We start from the raw sequence: 20,549 nt of genomic DNA, 5'->3' as shown, positions 1-20,549 counted from the left end.
ACCCCACAAAATCCTCGGAATCAGAAAAACACAAATGCACACCAGAATCTTTACCAAGATCTACCAACTGCCTTCTGGATGGGCCCAGCAGCCTTTACACACACTTTCTGCATATGTAAGAACTACAGTCCCAAGGAGCGAGTATGGCTGGAGGTACTGAGCTGGCTGCATCGAGAACTTAACAGTGCTCCACATCCTCCCTCACTGCACACAGACTTCCTCAGGAAAAAAAAAAAAAAAATCAGGATAACCAGGCGAGAGGCCAATGCTTACAAAGATCCCATAGCCATTGTTCAGAGAAAACATGTCACTTGCATCATTCCCCACATGCAATAAGCTCTGAAGCTCTGGCTGACTGAGTTGTGCCTCTGAGGACCAGCGCCAGATGTGCTCTATCTCCAGATGCCAGGAGTTCCACACCCTGGGGAGCAGCAGCCGGAGTTATTTTCCATGAGCCGTAATTATTATAGCAGTATGGAGAAGGGCTGGATGTGTTGAGGTGATAATCCCCAAGGTAAATGAATCCTAGATCACTTAAATCTTTTGCAGATAACAATGAAGACCTTAATTTGGACCGTGCAAGTTGAGAGACGATTTGGAACAGAGGTCACAGATGTAAAGTACTTCTACCTACTCATCTTCTCTCTGTTGTGCACATGGCTGAACACCAAACAGCAATCCTCAAATGTAAGTTGTACCTTCTCCATTTTTACCAATTCTACCATGGGCAGGCAATGTTAGCAGAACCACATGCTAAGGGGACAGCAAGCAGTCTCCTCAAGCTGCCAGAAAAAGGAGGGTGGTGGTTTTTTGTTTTGTTTTTCTTCCATTCAACAATGCTGTCTCATCATCCTACTTAGAGAAGTAACCCAACAAGTTTCCAAGAGCTCTCTTGACCACTGTTTTTAATTACACACCTACACACATTACAGCCTTTAGCAATCGTGGTTCTTCAGACAGTGGGAAAAAAAGCAGAAAGCAAGCAGGTAAAAAAAAAGTCATACAAAACATCCCTGCCTAGAAGAGCTTACAAGCTAAGAAACACTACTGATGCAGAAGAAAGTTACACCATGTAGAAATTATAAAATAAAGACTGAAAAAGTTTTGGAAAGTGTTGGTTACACAAGATCAAAGATTATGCTGCACAAAATTGATCGGGTATACAATTCTCATTAATAAAACACATCTTCCTACCTTTTCAGGGACACTTTCCCTATTGTTCTGCTAGTTTGCAGCTTCATTTTCTTCTAATGAAACACCATTTACTGAGAGACTAACACACCGCAGTCAAATGGAGCAGGTTTATTACCAGAACATTATTTAAAAAGCATTGGTATAGGAAAAGATTACTCCGAGGTGCTGCTCGAGTAAAGCACTCCAAGATGCAATCAGGGAGATCATTTACATATCGCTGTCACCTTTTCTAAGACGAAAAGCTGGAGTTCACAGACTTACAGGCATGCTTCAGTAACAATACCAAGAAGAAACCCAGGTGTACTGAATTCCAGCGCAACGCCTAGCAACTGTGAAACTTCCCTCCTTAAAATCCCGTACAAAGACACAGAGTTGAAGTCTACACAAAAAAGCATTTTTTCCCCCTTAGAAATGGAAGGTTATTGAATAACACAAACATTAGAATGGAGGGAAAAAAAAACAGAGCAGGAGAAACTGGTTAATCAAGTATTTAAGCACATAAAAACATACATATTGTATACACACTCACACATACATACATACAGGGAACGCATTCCCCTCTCAAACATCTCACACACTTCCCCACGTACGTTCTTCAGCATAAGCTCACCAGGACCTTGTAAGAGATTTCTTCTGCCTATGTCAGCACTTCCGTGAACTATGAGCAAATCTGTCTCTGCTCTGGGGAATTCAGTTATCTGGTAGCACATTTCAACTCTGAGTAACTACCAGTCAGTAAACAAAATCCAAGCATTTTCCAGTCCTCTGGCTCAAGCAAAATGTGTTCACTTTCCACAAATGTCTTGAAGGCTCTTTGAAGCACTGAAATTCACGAACAGCAGAATGACCTCTGTGTTAACAGGCACGCAACACATGGGTTTTGTCACAACCATTTGGGATTCCTTCAAGTAGAAGGATTACCGCCCCTCACCCCCAGCAAACATGTTGGCGTCTACTGCTTTGACAGCAGAAGGGAAGTTCTGAAGTAGCTACAATAACTTCACGGCCAACTCCCTGCCCTTTAAAGTAAAAGTCTTCGGAGCCGAGCATTTCATTTTTGCTTGCAGTCAGATGTGACGGTAGTGACCAGTGGGAAATGAACAGAGACAAGAAAAACACTTGAGAGAATGAATTAATCACAATGTACATCACATTTTTGGGCAGTAACAGACACATGGCCTTGAACACCTCCAGGGATGGGGCACCCACAGCTTCTGGGCAGCCTGGCAAGAGCCTCACCACCCTCCGAGTGAAGAACTTTTTCCTTATAGCTGATCTAAACCCACCCTCTGTTAATTTAAAACCACTATCACCACACCCCCTTACAAAGAGCCCCTCCCCAGCTCTCCTGCAGCCCCCTTTAGGCACTGGCAGGCTGCTGTGATGTCTCCTGGGGGCCTTCTCTCCTCCAGGCCGAACAACCCCAGACCCCTTGCCTTCTCTTCACAGCCAGCCTTCTACTTCTTCAGCCCTCTGATCATCCTCATGGCCCTCCTCTGGACTCAGTCTTATACATCCATGTCCTTCTCATACCAGAGGCCCCAGAGCTGGACGCAGGGCTCCAGATGGGGTCTCACAAGAGCAGAGCAAAGGGGGAGAATCCCCTCCCTCACCCTGATGCCCACACTGCTTTTGGTGCAGCCCAGGGTACGGGAGGCTTTCTGAGCTGCAAGTGCACCTTGCTGGCTCACACTGAGCTCTCATTAACCAACACCCCCAGGTCCTTCTCCTGAGAGCACACAATTCAAAGTTCAAATAGTACACCTTGGTTCCGCAGGCAAGCTACAGAGCTCACTCTTGCAGTCGTTTGTCTGCAGCTCTTCCGTAACACCTCCCAACAGTGGCGTATTTACTGCAAATATTATCCAATGCTCACGTAACTTTTTGCTGTTTTGTGTGCGTTTCTCCCAGTCACGTCATTAGCTACAATATTGACCAAAATTTTGATCTCCCTTAGAGTTTGATTTACACTGTTCAAAAAAAAAAAAAAAAAAAAAAAGTCTCCAGGAATATTTTCTGTCTCCTTATGGCATGCATTGCTTCTTCTCGTAGTTCCCATATCTGACTTTTGCAATTGAAAAATGCAGCTTTTAATGGCATCATAGAAAACACTCTCCTTCTGTACACAAGCTCCCAAGTCAGAGCTGCCATCTAGTGTAGTGGGGCTTTGTGGTTCAGGGTGGGTTGGAAGGGGATTATAAAGAAAGTTTTGATGGGATGAAGATCTAGGTTCATGCAGGTTTTGAGGAAGGCAAAAGGGAAAGCCTTGCAAATGATCCAAGTTCAATTTATTGAGGCTTCACTATGGTTTTGCCTGCAATAGCCACTCCCTACCTAAATCTCACCATGAAGTTTGCCTAAATTGGTCCAGATGTTCAACTGTTTCTGGGTATACACTCTCTAGCACTTAAACACCTGCAAACTGAGTTTTAGAGCCTGGATAAGTCAGTCTTAGCTTTATCCAGATAGTAAAAACAAGCTGTGAAAACCCACAGACAAAAATTCTCCATAGTACAGATTTCTTTCACTCAACTATTGAAGACTCAAAAAATGTATAGATTTTTTTTTTTTAAACCCTCCACAGCTGTGTAGACCCTCTATGTAGAAAGTGCTACCCATGTGTATTTCCATCCTCTTGGCTCTGACTTGGGAATGTGAACTCTAACACAGCAGTTTAATTTGCTTTCATAGATTTTGCAAAACACACATCCAGGTAGGTCACCAATACTCTTTTCTGATGCTAATGCATTTTCCCCTGAAAAAAAAAAAAAAAGTTTAAACACATACTTTAAGCTTCCAATGCTCAAGTAGAGGAAGCAATGAGAAAAATCTAAAGAAAGAAAAAAACCACTATTTATATGAGAAATTACGTTAAAATTCATTGATGTAGGCAGGCAGCTCTGATCTGAGCTTCTCAACTGATCCAGAATCAGAACATTTCCAATGACTAAAATGAAACTAAAGTGTGATAGAGAAAACAGGTAATTCTGTGGCCCGAGTGACCTTCCTTAAATGGGTTCAAATTCATAAGTAGACCACGCTTTACCTGAAATAACTGAAGTTACATAAATGAAAGAAAGCCTCTGAAGCAACTTTAAACCAAGGCAAAATTTGCACAATACACGCGTATCAGTCACAATGTATTACACTGCATAATTTATGATTCAGTGGTCAAAGGTGACACTGTCTATAAAACAAAGGATTCATTTTTTTTTAGTTTAAATTCTGCTCTTTTTAAAAAGTTCAAGGAACAGCATTCTGGCTTTTGTATTAATGTTCTGTCTTAGCACTTTTAGCTTATGTATATTATGCAGACATCCCCTATAGTTACACATCAGGTAATAAATCTCATAACCTTCCATTCCTTCTGAATTATTCACCATCATCAGTCAGCTTCTTATCCAAAAGCCAAACTCTTGCTTTTTAAATTCCTTTATAATGAAAGGAAAAACAAATACAAATATAGACGTCTAAAAAGGAATATAACATGCTCCAAAGAAATTAAGCTTTAGGTGGCATATGCCAGCTACTCCAGAAAGGTAAAAAGCTCACAGAGATGCGCCAGGGAGGGAAACCTGCAAAACACCCACAGCACGCACAGCCCAGCTCCTTCCTCCAGCAGCATGCAACAACATAAAAATGTGGTACTGCAGAACACCGCTGTCACACAAAGTTCACTTTTTTTCGCTTTTTCTCTCACAGCAAGGTCAAACCCACATCTTTAAGAACCACCTGGAGAAAACAGCCTGGCAGAAGTGGGGCATGCAGTGGAGTACATGGGCACAGAAGTTTAAGGTCAGGATGTCCTACGCACTGGATAATTTACAGCAATACAAGTTATCACAAAGACTTTTTGCTCAGCTGATCCACAACTGATACATTGTCAGTTAGGCACTCATGTTGTTTTTTGTTTGTTTGTTTTTAATTCATATGAAGACAAGTACACCTGTTAAGCTTAGGGTTACATTTTCCTCTCAATTTACAATGATATTGCAGGAAACAACCTTCTTGACAGCCATGCTCTATAGCAAGAAATTTTGCATAAAAAAAAAAAAACTTTGAATTACATTTCTGGTCTTCTGAGCATTTTTCTACCCTCTGAATTCCAGCTAGGACAGTTTTAATTTGGAACAAATAAAGAAACAAACAAACAGCAACAACCAGAAAGAATGTGTTCATGCAAAACGCAAACCAATAGAAGTACAAGGACTGGACAAAGTATTCATGAATCAAATCCAAGTGAAACTGAAATCTGCACAGAAGGTACACTGAAGTTATTGATAAGGATTTAAGAGGATTCCTGCCATTTGGCATAACCTGTGCCTAACTCAAAACCTGAGGTTTCAGAAGTTTCTAAGTTAAAGCAGCACTGTACCATCAAATTCTCACATTCTCCACTCCTTTTCTCTTTGGTTTAGTTAAAACAGCACAGAAGAGTAGAAAAGAAAATGAGCATCACTACAGCATGATTTTGTAGATGTTATCTGGTCCCCAAACACACGAAAAAGACAAGAAACTAACTCAACAAGTCCACTCAATCAGCCAATCTTCCTCATCAGCCAAGAGGTTTGGAAACACTATGTAGACAATGTTTCCTTCACACTCTAGCTTTTTTTTTTTTTTTTTAATAAATTATAGTGATAAAAAAAAAAAAAAAACACCTCAAACATCACAGAAAGAGGCCAAGCTTCTGTCTTCACTTGCAGCCACCTCCTACTTCAGATCAAACCTATTCTTGCAGACTGAGTATCTAGAGTCCCTCAAGGCTAATTTAACACCTTCATAATCATATGTACTAAGTCACTTGCAAAAAGAAGGTTTAGATTAATCAGTCAGATTTAATGCAACACTGAAATTAACATCAACATAAACTCACGACAACCCAAAAAAAGGACAGCAGAGAACCTCTGAAATCATAAAAAAAATATATATATATATTAAATACTGAGCCTAATATAGCTACATAGTCCACAAGTCAGCTGCCTCAGATAAAACTCAAGCCAGTGGTGGTCCTCTATGAATGAAAGGACAGAACCCCCAGATTAATTATTCTGGGAAAGCTCAATTTCCTTATGTATTAAAGATAAATAATAGATGCTATGCTAGCAGAATATTCAGAATTATCAAATGCACTTCAGAAACCCACAGTGCCAAATGATATTCAACAACTATATTATTAAGCAGGGGCACTACTAAATACATATACCAATATTTGATGGTTACAGACCATTCACAACTGCACTGGGAACTTGCTATTGCATCTGCTGTCAGCACACTGACCTGAAATGAAACAATACCTGTATCTGATGATATATTTTTAAATATTGTTTGATATATTCTTATTCCCAACAGGCCAGCCTGAACATAAAACTGTCCTCTTTCAGCTAATTTAATGCAACACAATCACAGAAGTTATTTATTTGTTTAAAAGTTGTTTTGGTTGCTTTAACTATTTTATTATCCATAACAAACTAACCAACTGAATCCTAACATGTGTGAATTTACTTGTGTCCTTGCAAGTCACCATGGATTTACAATTAATATAAGACCACAACCTCACATCTGCCTGTGCTGGCAGGTAAAGGACAAGTCAAGAAAGAGCAAAGCAATCTGCAGCAATCGAATCAAGCCATCAAATTAAAAATCTTGTTTATAACATGGACCCTCAGCACCCTTACCAATGCATCACCCATTCTTTAAACTCCATGGAACATCACAGTAGAAGCTTGTGGCTTGACAGATAGTTTCCATCTATTCTTTAGTGAGCAGAAACCGCAGAGATGAAACACTGGTGGGTTCCACATTCTATTTTTTCCAAGAGAGAGAAGGAACCAGAAGAATTGTTGGCCCATAAACTCCTAACGAAAAACCATACTGAACAATACCCTCTGGGGCATACTTCCAATTTTCTCTCTTCCTCTCACCACAACAGTTTAATCACCCACAATCTCAAATGCTGCTCAAAATATCCCTTAACTCTATTAGGATACATTCCACGGCCTAACTTAATGAGCGTAGGGCTCTCCAGAAGTGTTTTTCTAGTTCAGAAGTCCCAGATGTGCACTGTCAGATGCACATCTTCGACACCTTCACAACATCCCAAGTGTCCAAACAGCACGGGACTTTGGCCAGCCAGTGTCCCCAGCCTATATTCTCATTACCTGGTCATGCCCTAAGTGAACTTCATCTCTCAAGGATCAGGTTGACACCTATTTGATATCTATTGAGTTGTTCACAGAGATCCCAAGCAAAAAATAACAATTTCCTTCAAGTATTCTCAATGCTGTGTTTTTTCTCATCCATATCAACTCACAGAAGAAATTCTGCACTAAAAAATAGTCAGATATTTTGAAAGTTTAATAGCTCTTATGTTAAAGATGTAAGGGGAAAAGTAAGAGGATTTCTTTGAAAAAAAGTTACCTACAATGTGCAGCTTCTTTCTAACAATAGATTTAAACCTAGTCATTGTTCTTAACCTCAACAAAGCAGGTTGCTTTCATACAATATACTAAGTTCACAAAAAATACAGACCGAATATGAAACTAAACAAATTGAACTGTTGCCATTAAAGCTATTTCTGAAAATCATGAAGAGTGATTTATTATTCTTGTTTATGCTTTGACAAAAAGAGGACAACTGCTTTTAACTTTACATTACTGGCCAAATTTTGATGAAATACATTCACACTCTTCTACGGTATTAACTTTGTGTGTCAAACTGATATATGTATTATGTAAACATCTACCGTAAGAGTAAATTTAAAGCATCCAGAACTAATGAATGAATTCAAACACCATACCAAAAAGAGAGAGAAACCTTTGTGTCTGGACAGAGAAGCAGCAGTGCTCTGAAAACATGAACTTAAACTTCATGGTTAGTCTGAAGTTCCAGCATTTCTTCACTAGTTCAGCGGATTGATGACCATAACTTGTGACAGACCCTGAGACCATGCTACTAGTAGCTACTAGGAAAATAGCTCCCGAAACCAGCGACAGACTGACTGAAACAGCTCTGAAGTTGTAGGGACTCCTACGTAGCACATTCCCTCATCATAAAAGTAGCACATGTTCTATCTTGCTGCGTTCTGTGTTTAAGCAGAGTGATAAGTTTCATTACTTTTAGCTTATCTCAAGAAAAGTGCTATGAATTAAAAGCCATTTTAGTGCTGTGCTCAACTGCATTTTTTATTTCACACTGCATCCCTGGTTTCAAACTTTCGTAAATCACCCACACACTTCTCTGTTCAGCTTTCCTTATCTTGCTTTTCTTAATGTTAGGCAAATAATCATTCCATTAAATAAAGTTATGATATAGTCCCACAATTTTGTCAAGCATTCTCATACACCATAAACAACAGCTAACCAAGCTCCTGTGAGTTTAAGAAAGAGCAACTCTTGCTTAAGATAACTTTTTAGCAAGACTTATTTCAAATGCATTTAGGTTTCAAGAGCTACACATAAAACATCTGCTATACAGTATTAAGCATTTGGAACTTAAAATATTTTCAGAAAAACAAAACAAAACAAGACGTGTAATAATGTAACAGTAACATGCTATAGTTATCCTGTTCCTGAATACTTCAACAGGCAAATGAACCCCCTTTCAAGGAAGTGCTAAATGCAATAATCATTTTGTCTCACCTCGGTGAAAACAGTCCATCATAACACACATCTTGACTATCACTATTTCAAGCCACATAAATAAAACCTCTCCTGACACGACCACATACAGAGCAAGGACATTACTCCACAGCAAAAATTATTTCATGGCCAAAGTATTCAGAATCTATTATAACACGCTAAACTTAGCAGAAGCTTTAACACCAGAGAAGTTCCAACACATCCCCCACCTTGCAGGGATCTATTTACATATTTGTAAGATAAGCACATCAAAATAATTTCAAGAGGTAGAAGTCCCTCAAAGTCAGGCATCTGCTTCGATTCTCAGGAATGGAAACAGAAAGCACGAGCCTCTTCAGATTGTTTACAGCTGGTCTGTCTCACATGCATGAAAAACATGCTGTAATTCTTCAAACTTGGAGGAATCACAGCTTTATGAACATGTCTGGAAGGTGGAAATACAGTACATATTACACCTCTCTGACGTTTTGCAGTCTACGAATACAGAACATACTGATAACCGAGACTACTCCACTGAAAATGTGGGGAGCCCCTCATAGTACATTCATGCTCTTCCCAAAAGGACAGATGAGCTGTCCTTAAAAGCACTATCCAGACCAACCTAACAAAGAATCACATACCTTCCTACTAAGTACTCAGAACAAAAGCAATGTCACAAAGATTTATAACCAAGACTCTTCAGCTAATTACTAAAAACCAGCACATTTGTAGAGGAGTTTTTCCACCCATTTTTCAGGAAGGTGACTGTTGATACAGAACGTATACTATATTAAAAGAATCACTGGCTCTAATATGAGGTGAATCAAATCCAACCTTCACGTTACAACATATTTCTTAGTTTTACTGTGAATTGCATTATGTTTCTTCCCTAGGAGTTCCAAAAGCAAACTTATCTCCTTTTTAAAATGTTCCTTTCGATTAGAGTCCATAACATCGACAAGTAAATGTGTGGATACCCTCAAGGAGCACTATCAGCCTGTTCCCTCTCCATTTAAGACTCCCTAGAAGTTAACTTCCCCCCCCCCCTTCCTAAAGCTACATAGCTGAATTCACTCAAGTATGAACTTGAACATCTTTACACAAACAGAAATGCTCAGAATGGAACAAGTCACACTTCAGGTTTTCTGAAACATTTTTAAGAGACCAGGGCGATGTGTATAGATAGAGAAGGTACAGTCTGAGATGCTAAGGACATCTTTTTCCTATAATTATGGCAGAATAAGCAAGGCGCAGCATACACCTGCGTACAGTTCCAACTAAAAATGACGAGCAACGATGCCAGCAGAAAACGGTCAGTTCTCCTGCTCTAAATGACAGTTCTAATAATTACAGATGGTTTCTAAAGGTGGGTGGCCTAATAAAAAAGGCCCTGAGGTGATGTTCTGCCAGCCTTGGCCGCGCTGCCGAGTTTTCTAAACTGCCTAGGAAATTGCAACAATTAGGCTTCAGCTTGCTAAAGCACTCAGGTGATGGATCCAAGGGAGCTGATGGATCCAGGCGGGCCAGATGCAGCAGCAAGAAGCCAGAAGTCTCCCAGAGGAGGATGTTACGAACACGGGACTGAAGCAGTGGAAAAGGAGAGGAAGAACCCCCAGTCCCTTCCCCAAGGATGTTGGGGACAGAACGCAGCCTTCGTTTATCTCTCCATATACATTTTATTTTTCAAGTGGGAGCACTTTTACTTTAAAGTAGCGTTGTGGATCACTGCGAAGAGCAAGGTCCCAGCAACCTGGGTGCCCAGGTCAGCACACTGGGTGGGAACGGGGAAGCAAACCGGGCTCGGCGGGGCCGGGGCCCACGCGTGGCAGCCCCCCAGCCCGCCCACAGCCTGACAAACGGAGCCGGGGGGGCTGCGGGGGGGCCCTCGCCTTCCTCCCACCCCCTTCGGCAGCCGTGCCAAGAGGTTTGATTCCGCCTGGGAGCGACACCCGACACCAGCTTCCCCAAACCCCGCAGAAAGCCGCGGCTAGGACCGCGGAAGAAGCACGGCGCAGGGTGGGTTGGGGTTTTTCTGGGGGCACGACTTTTGTGGGGTTTTATTTATTTATTTATTTATTTAGCAACCCTACGAGTTCACCAGAGTTCCCCCCACCTCTGCCCCGAGGGGAAAATACCCTCGGACCCCAAGGAAGTGTCCCGAGACGGTGCAGAAAGAAGGCCCCCCCCCACTCCCCACCACACACGTGCCTTTAGGGGGAGCAAAGAGGGGATAGGAGCAGGAATAGCAACCCGTGGCACAAGCACCCCCCCCACACCAAAACCCCACTCACCCCAAATCCCGCCCATGTACCCCCCACCAAAACCCCCTCTCACCCCATTCACCCCATCCCGGGAGGGAAAGAGGGAAGGGGGGGGGGGATAAGTTTGGCGAAGTCCTACAACAAAAGGGGCTGAGGCTCCCCCCCACCGCCGCCCCCACGGGCCCCGCGGCGCCCAGAAGAACTCACCCCCGGCCGGGCCGGGCTGGCAGCGAAGCAGGGAGGCGGCCAGGAGGCGCAGCAGCAGCAGCAGGAGCGGCGGCGCCGCCGCCTCCATGTTGTGCCGCAGCAGCAGCCGCCGGAGCGTCTCAGGCAGGCTCCATGCTCGGGGCGCTGCGCTCGGCGGGGAGGGAGGCGGGCAAGGGGGGAGGCGCTGGAGACGACCCTCCTCCTCCTCCTCCTCCTCCTCCGCCTCCTCCTGCTCGCACCCGGGGAGGAGCCCCGAGCCCGGCCGCCCCACGCCCGGGGGAGCGGCCCAGGCCCCGAGCCCGTGGATCCAGGGGACTCCGGGCTCTGGGGGGTTGTTGGGGCGGTTCTTTCTTTGAGGCTGCTTGGGGGGGAGTTAGGGGTGTTTTCTTTCCTTCTTCCCTTATTGTTTTCTTCCTTCTTTACTTCTTCAGTCCTTCTTCCTGTCTTCTTCCCTTCCTTCCCTCCTTTCCCTCTTCTTTCTGGAGCACTTACTCTAAAACCAGGCAGGAGGTTGCAAGGGGGGCACAGGAAGGGTCAGAAAAAGTTGCTTGCCCCATGTTTAAAAAGAAAGGTTTCTGCAACTGATGTAGAAAAGCAGTGTGCAGATGCACGCTCCTTTACCTGTCTCCAGGAAAAAAGGTGGGTGCCTGCTCCTGTGAAGGGGAATTTTCCTTTCTCTTCTCACCAAAACATTTTCTGAAAACACTTCTCATCTACCTTACTTCTCAAATAAAGGCACTTTTCAGCAGCAAGTTTGTGTTGCTTTTTCAGTTAGATGTGCTGCCTGTTCATATAAAGGCATTACCAACAAGAAAGGGGCAGAAGCATGTTATACAAAAGTAGAGGCTAAAAAAGATAAAGATGGCACTGACTGGATTTAGACAGATTTCAACAGAGAACACATTTTCCAAGGGAAGGTATCTGCTATAAGAGTAACTCTTTAGACTAGAAAAAGCCATTGGTGACCAACTGGACCCACGCAGCAAACCAAGAGAACTATTCATGGGCATAAACTGCAGTTTCATGCCATGTGGAAGTTCATTCTTCACAGTAGCATGGAACTGGAATAAAATATTTGAATGTTTCTTTTTAGAGAGTATACTCACTTGGTACCACCTTTCCTTCCTGAATCAGCCTGCCTCAATTAACAGATTGGGTGGCAGACTTAAAGCTAAAGCAAAGGGGAGAGAGACCAGGCTATGGAGGTAGGCAACTACAGAAAAAAAGTCTTACCAGAATGCTTTTTGGGGGGCTTTGATGATAAGACCTCTGCTAAAACATTAATTGCTATCTAAAGTGCTGGCAAATCTAGTAGCAGTCAGGAGGAATGCAGTATTCCTCCAAACTGGATTATGCCATTTTAACCTCAGCTAATAAATTGTTGGGGTTTGGGGAGAAAATTAAACTTGGGCAACTCCAAAACGAAGTCTGACCTGTGTGCTGAGAAAGCTGCCTCCCACCTTTTTGCCAGCCCTGCAAGAATTCCTCCAGCAAAACCTGTGAGAGCAAAGCTGTGACGTTCCTGAAATATCGGACACATACATTTGTGAGGAAGTAAAAAACTGGTTAAAAATACCTTATTGGAATAGCAACAACACAGTGTTACTCTTTTCTCTTTTCCTAATAGAAGAAAGAGGCACTCCTTTCAGAGAAGGTTGCATGCACACAGTACCCAAGTAGGACTCCAAGAACAGAGCCAAGAAAACGTAGGTGAAACAAGGCATCGAGTAACCCCCTGGGCAAGTCACAGTCTAGCATTTCATCAGTTTCTCCTTTCATGAAAGGGGCAGGGGGAATAATTTTCCTTTCATCCTGTCCACATAGTGTAAAAGAAGCTGCAGCAGGTTTAGGGCCTGGCTATAGGAAGAAGGAAGAGGAGAAATGCAGACTGCAAGCCCAGCACACCCCCTCAAAGTTGCAAGCAGGCCAGTTGTTGCGTTCTGCCATTGTGGTCATCCCTGACAGAGAAAGGAGGGAAGTGCAGAGGCATAGAAAGGAAAACAAAGAGCCCAGCTGTATGTGAACTCTGAGGGATGTCCTTCGGGGTAGCCTAGCCATCCCACCACAGCTGGAAAACTTGGCTTGACTGAATTGATTTAAATGCTTTCTATGTATTTACTCCTCCTGGATTTCTCCCTCCTATCCCAGTTTACAGCATCCTTCTCTCCCAGCTGCCAGAGCTGTCTGAGCTCCTGTAGAGCTAAACACTTAATGACAACTGCAGAAGCCCCTAAAGTGAATTTACTGCCTTATAAATGACACACAGGTTTATTTTATGGTGAATATCAGTACCAAGACATGCATCTTTATTCCTCTGGGGCAGCACTGTTGAAGACGAAGTCACTAGATCCAAATCCATTGAGGATATTCTGTGGTGTTTTACAAAAAGAATGCAAAGTGAACAAAAAATAATAATAAGACTACATTTTCCTTTACTACTTCTAAGACCATAAGACTGAATCACTTTCCTTTTTCAGCATCTCAAATACACTTCTTCATACTTCCTCACCCACCTTTTGGACAGAAAGCAGCCTCAAACTAGAACTATGTAGGGACTCAGTCCTTCTCACCCTTTATCACAATAGAAAATGTGTATAGGTAACCTAGAATAAGAAAGAAATGACTGAGGAAAATACCATCTGGATGCAGGTTCCCTCATCTCCTCCAAAAACTCAATGCAAGGAGTACGCCATGTATACAACAGCCACAGTTACGATTACACCTACTGAGAAGACATCTGAAGAAATCTTCGCGTGGGATGAGTGTTGTTATGGGCTCACCATGACATGCTTCAGAAAATTTCAGCTTTGTCTCCACATCCATCCATCAGACTCTATAGGAACCACTCAGTGGCTCCCGCAACATCAGTTGCTTGTATTCTGCCCACATGGTAAATTTTTTGCTCTTCCTTTATCTGTCTTGCCAGTTCAGAGCATTATTCCCTGCAGATGCTAGCACAGTCCAAGCCAGGTCTGAGGTTGCGCAGGACTTTCAGGCACTGCTTTGAAAAAAGTCACTTGTTGAGCATTAAATGACATTTAAATGTTTAGAACTAAATAGCTGCACTGCCACTAATTAAGCTGCCTGACATGGTAAAAGACCATTATCATTACTACCTCCTAATCCCTAGAAAAAAAGGCCATAAGACATACACATTTGTTTACATCATGCAGGTTCCCTGGCATTGCACAGTCATAAAAGTAGATTTTGTTCAGATCAAACACTCCCCAAAATATCTCCACAACCCAACATTCTTTTTTTAAACATGGCCAGTTTATTGTTTCTTCACCCTCCCCAGATAAACTATAACATGAACTGAACAGTTAAAACAGCAAGAATCTGTCATACAGACATAAAGATATGTGATTTAAGTTAAAGCTAGTGATCTTTCAGCCTCTGGTTTGTATGCTTTTAAGACACTTATGAAAATAACAACGAAAAGCAAGCCAAACTTTATGTTAAATTTTCTATACAGGACTTGTTATGCTTATTAGGAGAGCTATAAGGGTTCAAGCACTGAAAAAGGTTAAAAGGTTTAGGTTGGTCAGGAAAGGGTTATGGTTAAATATCAAAAAAAGCTACTCTTTTGGGGCCTAGGCAGCCAAGTGAAAGAGCGTGTGTGTGTTATAGATACAACTGTAGAACACTGTGCATTATACACGTATAAACTGGAGAACTTTCCTTCCCAGGCAGGGTTCCAGTGCCATGCATGGAAGTAAAACCCTGACATTTCTAGTGCAGCCATTTCCAGTGTCGTGACCCCAGTGAGGTTACGGCAGCTAAACAGGGCTGGGAGCTTGGAAGAAAAAAAAAAAAAAAAAAAAAAAAAAAAGTCAATTTTGTCAAATAGTTATATTCTAAGGAAGGGAAGTGCTGTAAGTAATTTAGATGGGACTACAGAAGGAAGGAGCCCGAGAATGGCAATCTTTAAGCATTTGCCAGTGCTTGAGACCTTCCACAGTACTCAGGGCCCATCTGCCAAGAGCTTCTACTCCAACAGAGACAAAAAGAACACACATGCCAATAATGTAAATACAGGAAAATCTGGAGACATTGCAAGTCAAGAGATCAGAGTGCTATGGGACAGACTTCCTGGAAGGAGTGAGCTTAGGGAGAGACGGCTGACAGGTTTGCAAGAGGAACACCAATGTTAAAAAATGTATGAAAGGCATCCTGGTAGTATTAATTGAAACAATAGTTAAGGTTGTCCTGTGTTAGTGAGATGGTGAGGGTAAAGAGCCTGTTCCCAAAGCCTCCTGCTGGCCAGCAGCCTCAGGAACAGAGGGGCTGACACTGCCTGAGGAGGAGAAACATGTCACCATAAAAAGTTATGAAAACATAAAAATAGTTCAGTGGGTTTTTTTGGTGGTGATTCTTGGATTCTGAATACTTTTCTGGTCACAACTAAACTCCCTGCTACAGCTACCAGACCAGCAGTCATCACATTTCTCTGCGCTGTACAAGCAAGAGTTGCTGTTTAAAATTTCCATGCAGCTACCTTCGCAAAGCCAGTTGTAAAACTATTTGAGCTGCACTTTACATTTCATTATTGGTCACCAAAGTTCTGTATCAAAGTGAGGAGATATCATCCCTGTAGCAGGAAATAAGGGAACTGTGAAAGGAGAGTGATTCTGCCTGGAGAAACACAGAAAGCCAGCTGCAATTTTTTGCCCTATATTCCTCATGGAAGACTTTTTTTTTTTTTTTTTTTTTTTTACAAGCAACTCCAGTATTCCAGTGGAAATCTAAAGTGACAGCAAAAATTAAAGGAGTCAGCACAGAAATAAGTATTGAAGTAGCACTATAAAAATCCCCAAATTAAATATATATATATATTTTTTTTTTAAGAAATTCAGATAAGTTGAACATAATACGTTCTGCCTGGTCCAGACTGCAAGGTCATTAAATCTAGCCTATGCTGCATCCACATAACTGACCAAGTAGGTCCATTCACAGAGCTACGCATCTCCCTTTTTCCAGTGCTTGCAGGGACCTAAAACATTAGGTTTGCGCAGCCATTAACACAAGGTATCACCTGAGGCCTTACTACAACAGCCAGCAGCAGGTTTCTTCAGTCTCACTCCAATGCTATATTCATCACATGGGAACTTCAAGGAGTATCTCAGCTCCAGTCATGAAATAAGATACAGGGTAACCTGAGATGCCTTCTCCAAATGCAGCACTGATTGGAAAGAACTGGGCTTGAGATAGCGAGAATGTAAGAACAGATCCTGAAAGGGTCAGAGAGGTGTTGTGATTTAGGGTGGCATCTTTACATGCCTCTACACTGCTCCAAGCATCTCTGCACTACACAGGAGTCTTGTACCAAGCAGAGCGAGGAAAGATTCTTATGAAGGATCCTGAAGCCCCGGTAATCTCATTGTTTGAAGAAAAGCATTATGCAGTAATTGATGTCTAAAAGTGATCACTCCACATCTCCCATCTGACCATAATAACATCTCCCATGATAACTGGCTTTTCACTACAACATTCAATTCACTGCAAACTTCGGTTGGTGTATTTGCCTTCTTTTCTCTATGCACCATAGGTTTGCTACAGCTGGCAGATTACAGTCAGTGGTTGCAAACAGAAGCTCCACACAGTCATACTCGAGCTGCTGAGTAGCCCATACTTCTCATAGTAGAAGAGGTAAATCTGGCATCCATCTGTCTTCAGAGACACAGCATTTATTCATACAACAGCCAAGTCCTGCCTCACTTTACCCCCAACCAACTGTGGTTGATACATCTAAAATAATACTATAAATATTATAAAATAATACAATAAAAATAAGCTGCTACAATGTGTGTGACAGGCCACAGAATGTGCTACATTTGTAGTGTGATTACCCTTTCAGCAAGCACATGGGTGTAGAGAGGAAACATTGCAAAACACCATGATCTGTTAGCACTAGTATATGCCTGTCATATTCATTCACACCTTAAAAGACAAAGCTCACCTCCAACCATTAAAAGCATCACCAAGTCAAGTAGTGTAGGATTAGAAGATGTAAAAATAGTATCAGAGCAAACTGGTGGTAAGATGCTCCCTTAACTAAGTTATAGCTAAGGTCACAAAGGTCATTTCTTTGACATTTTCAGCACGTAAAAAGAAAATTCTTTGACTTTTCAAAGCTGCTTAAGATAAAAAGTGTTGTAAGCAGGGGTGAAGCCATGCTCGACTAGTTACTGTCTGACTAATTTTTGTGGGCGGTTAAGATGCCAGGCAAGACTTGCTTTGTCCTGGCAAGATGCGAATCTTTCTTGTATGCAGTGGGAAAGGCCCCACGACATGGCTCAGTGCCATGACTATTTAGATATTAAAATTGTGGATGTTGAAACTGGTCCTGAATGCAATGTTACATGAACCCTACGTGCTAGCTGCCTGCTGACAGCACTTGGAGTGGTTCTTGCTGGGATCGCACCAAGTGCTCCTGTCGGCTGCCAAAGAAAGGAGGTGGAAGGTAAGGGAGAAAAAATAATGACGGTGACGTGCAAAGGAAAAGCTGCAGACAGGTGTAAATGGGAAAAGAGTCCTGACTTCCTATAATATTTCTATAGTATTTATGCAAGCATCAATACATACACACGCAAGTTTCCTACATTTAGCATTCTCTTGAACATTATCCTCTTAGCACTTCGTAAATAGGAGAACCTATAATATGCCCACACTGAGTTCACTGTGTTGCAAGTCAGTTGACTGAAACTCTACAGAAAACTTAAATTATTTCTGTGGTGGCGCAACAGCGTGAAATGTGCCTGAAGGTCGGTAATGGCGAATAACTTCCCGTAGATGGCAGCATTGGTGAGCATCACCAGCCACACCGCAGCTCCGGGTAGTCCAACTAATACCTACGATTTTTGTAGCACCTTTCACTGTTGGAAAGCAGGGTGTTGTTGTTTTTTTTTTTTTAATCCATTAATGATTCCAGACACTTCACCGCTCGCGTTCACCGATATTTCTCTGATGCTAAGATCATACATTAAACAATATTTGCACAGTACAAATACATAACAGACACGTTTTGGTACAGCACACCACATACAGAGGCACAGGAATGTGGTGCTGAGGCACCACTCAGGAGTTCAGAGCTTCTGCACAAGAATTTATTTGAAAGCTAATACTTGTACAAATGAAATATCAGCATAGCATCATCAATTAAAACAAAAAACTTATGACATTCAGCTTAGGAAACAGAAGTGTTAAGTATTAGGGTTTCATTAACTGGATTTCTATGAGATCAAACCAATTGCTTAAGTCAAGATAAGAGCATTCATGCCAAACATGACAGTGTTAACATCTTGGACTTCTTCACTTCAGAGGAAAAAAAAGTGTCTTTACAAGAAATTTCCACCAGCTCTATCTTCAGTTTACTGTTTGACTTCACTGCAAAAACAGGCCAGTCTTAAAGTTAACTTTGATTTACTGATTTCCACCTCTCCAGCATTTCTGGGTTTTCCTTGCTGCTGCGTTCCCTGAGGGATTTTGTAAAGTAAGCATCTGAATTCCTCAATGTGGCTGGTAAATCAAGAATAAAACCTGACAGAAGTGTAATTTACACCTGGTATAAATTCAGGCTATAAGAAAACTGTTTAGAAACCAAGTTATAAAACTCCAGCCAAATTGAAATATGGCAATTTTCATTATGAGAATACCTTTAATTGCCAGGGGAAGGAAGGGACTAGAGAGACAGGAATATCACAGAGCATGGGCTGTTCCACAAGTTCCTCAGCCGTACATGAGGAGAAACACTGTGGATGCAAAATCTTGAGAAACCACACAGAGGATTGAAGTCCTCCCTATTTGATGCTAGCAGTGTTGAAACACACTGAAACAGCAAAGGAGGAACACAAGCTGATTGAGAGTGACCAAACAAAGCCTCAGAGCCTTAAGAAAGAGCGAGAAAAAACAGATTAAGCTATTGTAAGGAACATGGAATTAAATGAACAGAATTCAGAGGAAAGATCCCATGGTAAAGAAGCTCAGACAGGTCTCCTATCCTTAAAGAAAGGGTACCTAAGACACAAACTACCCTAACATAAAAGTTGCAGGGACAGAGACCAAATCATGACTTCTTCAGCAGCCCTCCCCACAGAATGAAAGCCTGTGGATATAAAACAACGGTACAAGTATACAGAGATAATCAGGGAGGCCATGGCAGAAGCAGAAATACAACTAGCATGGAGAAGAAAGATGACAAAGCTTGCCTCATTAGAATAACAGAGAAAGGAAAACAATTGAGGAATTGATTTACTACAAGACAATGAAGTCTCTTGTTAGATGTCATGAAGCAGGCATAGTTTTTAATAGACACTGAAGCAAAAAATCATTTAAAACCACTACGGATCAGGCAGTCAACATAATTAATAACAATGTATGGGAAAACCTCAGGGTAGAATTCAGGAAGAACAGAATAGACTGGATACATTGTTCTTAGTTGGATATTATTAATCCTGGGAAATTTAGGAGAACCTTCAGAGCCATCACAAGTAATCTCTGACAGCTTGTGCAGGACTGGAAAGTTTCTGGAAGACAGAAGAGTCATACACACATTTTGAATGCAGACTGTATTCATCTTTGAAAAGGGAAAGGGAGGACTCAGAAGCATGACTTGCTTAGTTCAACTTCAATTCAAACAGAAACCAACACAAACTGTTTGGAAGCACCCACCAGGTAAATCATGAGGTAAGTAACATCCAGCACACATCTGTCACAAACAAATCACTTGAAGCATGTTTAAATTCCTTTTTATGATACAGACAGATGACAAGCACAGGAAACCACATACTTTAACTCTGCTAAGGGCTTTAGCACTGTTTCACATGACCTCAAAAGCTAACCAGAAAAATATGGGTTGGATGAAAATGCTACAGAGTAGCTGTGATATTCATTGGAAAATGGCATCAGTAGCTGCAATAGTCATCAGGATTGGCTGGTCTATAGGAAAGAGAACTGAGAAAAGTGAGAAGACTATTAGCTTCTTTAAAGAGAAAAGAAAAAAATTTACACCCTTGGTAAACAGGTCAAGAAGCTCAAATCACAGCAAGGGAAGTCCAGGTTAGAACTGAGGAAAATTATTATAAGGCTAGCTGGAATAGATGCTAATGGAGAGTGAGGAATCAGCCCTGCCAGAGGTTTTAAGCAATCCAGTAAGACACACACCTCTCAGATTTATTGCACACAGTCAGTTCTCTCCTGAGGCTGGGTCATGGGACAGCTGACCTCTTGCGGTCCCTTTTTCACCCTGATTTTAACGACTCCTTACAAA

General features: G+C 41.9%; 1 protein-coding gene across 1 annotated transcript in view; it reads right to left on the bottom strand.

The window, feature by feature from the left end:
• The window catches only part of LRP5 (LDL receptor related protein 5), a 145,006-nt gene extending 133,603 nt beyond the window's left edge, over nucleotides 1-11,403 (bottom strand). The window contains exon 1 of the mRNA XM_084287838.1: nucleotides 11,282-11,403. Within this exon, the coding sequence (XP_084143964.1) occupies nucleotides 11,282-11,369 (88 nt within the window). The 5' untranslated portion in view covers nucleotides 11,370-11,403. The remainder of the gene's footprint in view (nucleotides 1-11,281) is intronic.
• Nucleotides 11,404-20,549: the final 9,146 nt, after the last annotated feature.

The sequence above is a fragment of the Netta rufina genome, assembly GCF_964035555.1.
Source record: "Netta rufina genome assembly, chromosome: 5".
Taxonomy (NCBI): Eukaryota; Metazoa; Chordata; class Aves; order Anseriformes; family Anatidae; genus Netta; species Netta rufina.
Note: the sequence above shows the minus strand (reverse complement) of the source record. Positions and strands in the feature narration are given on the sequence as shown.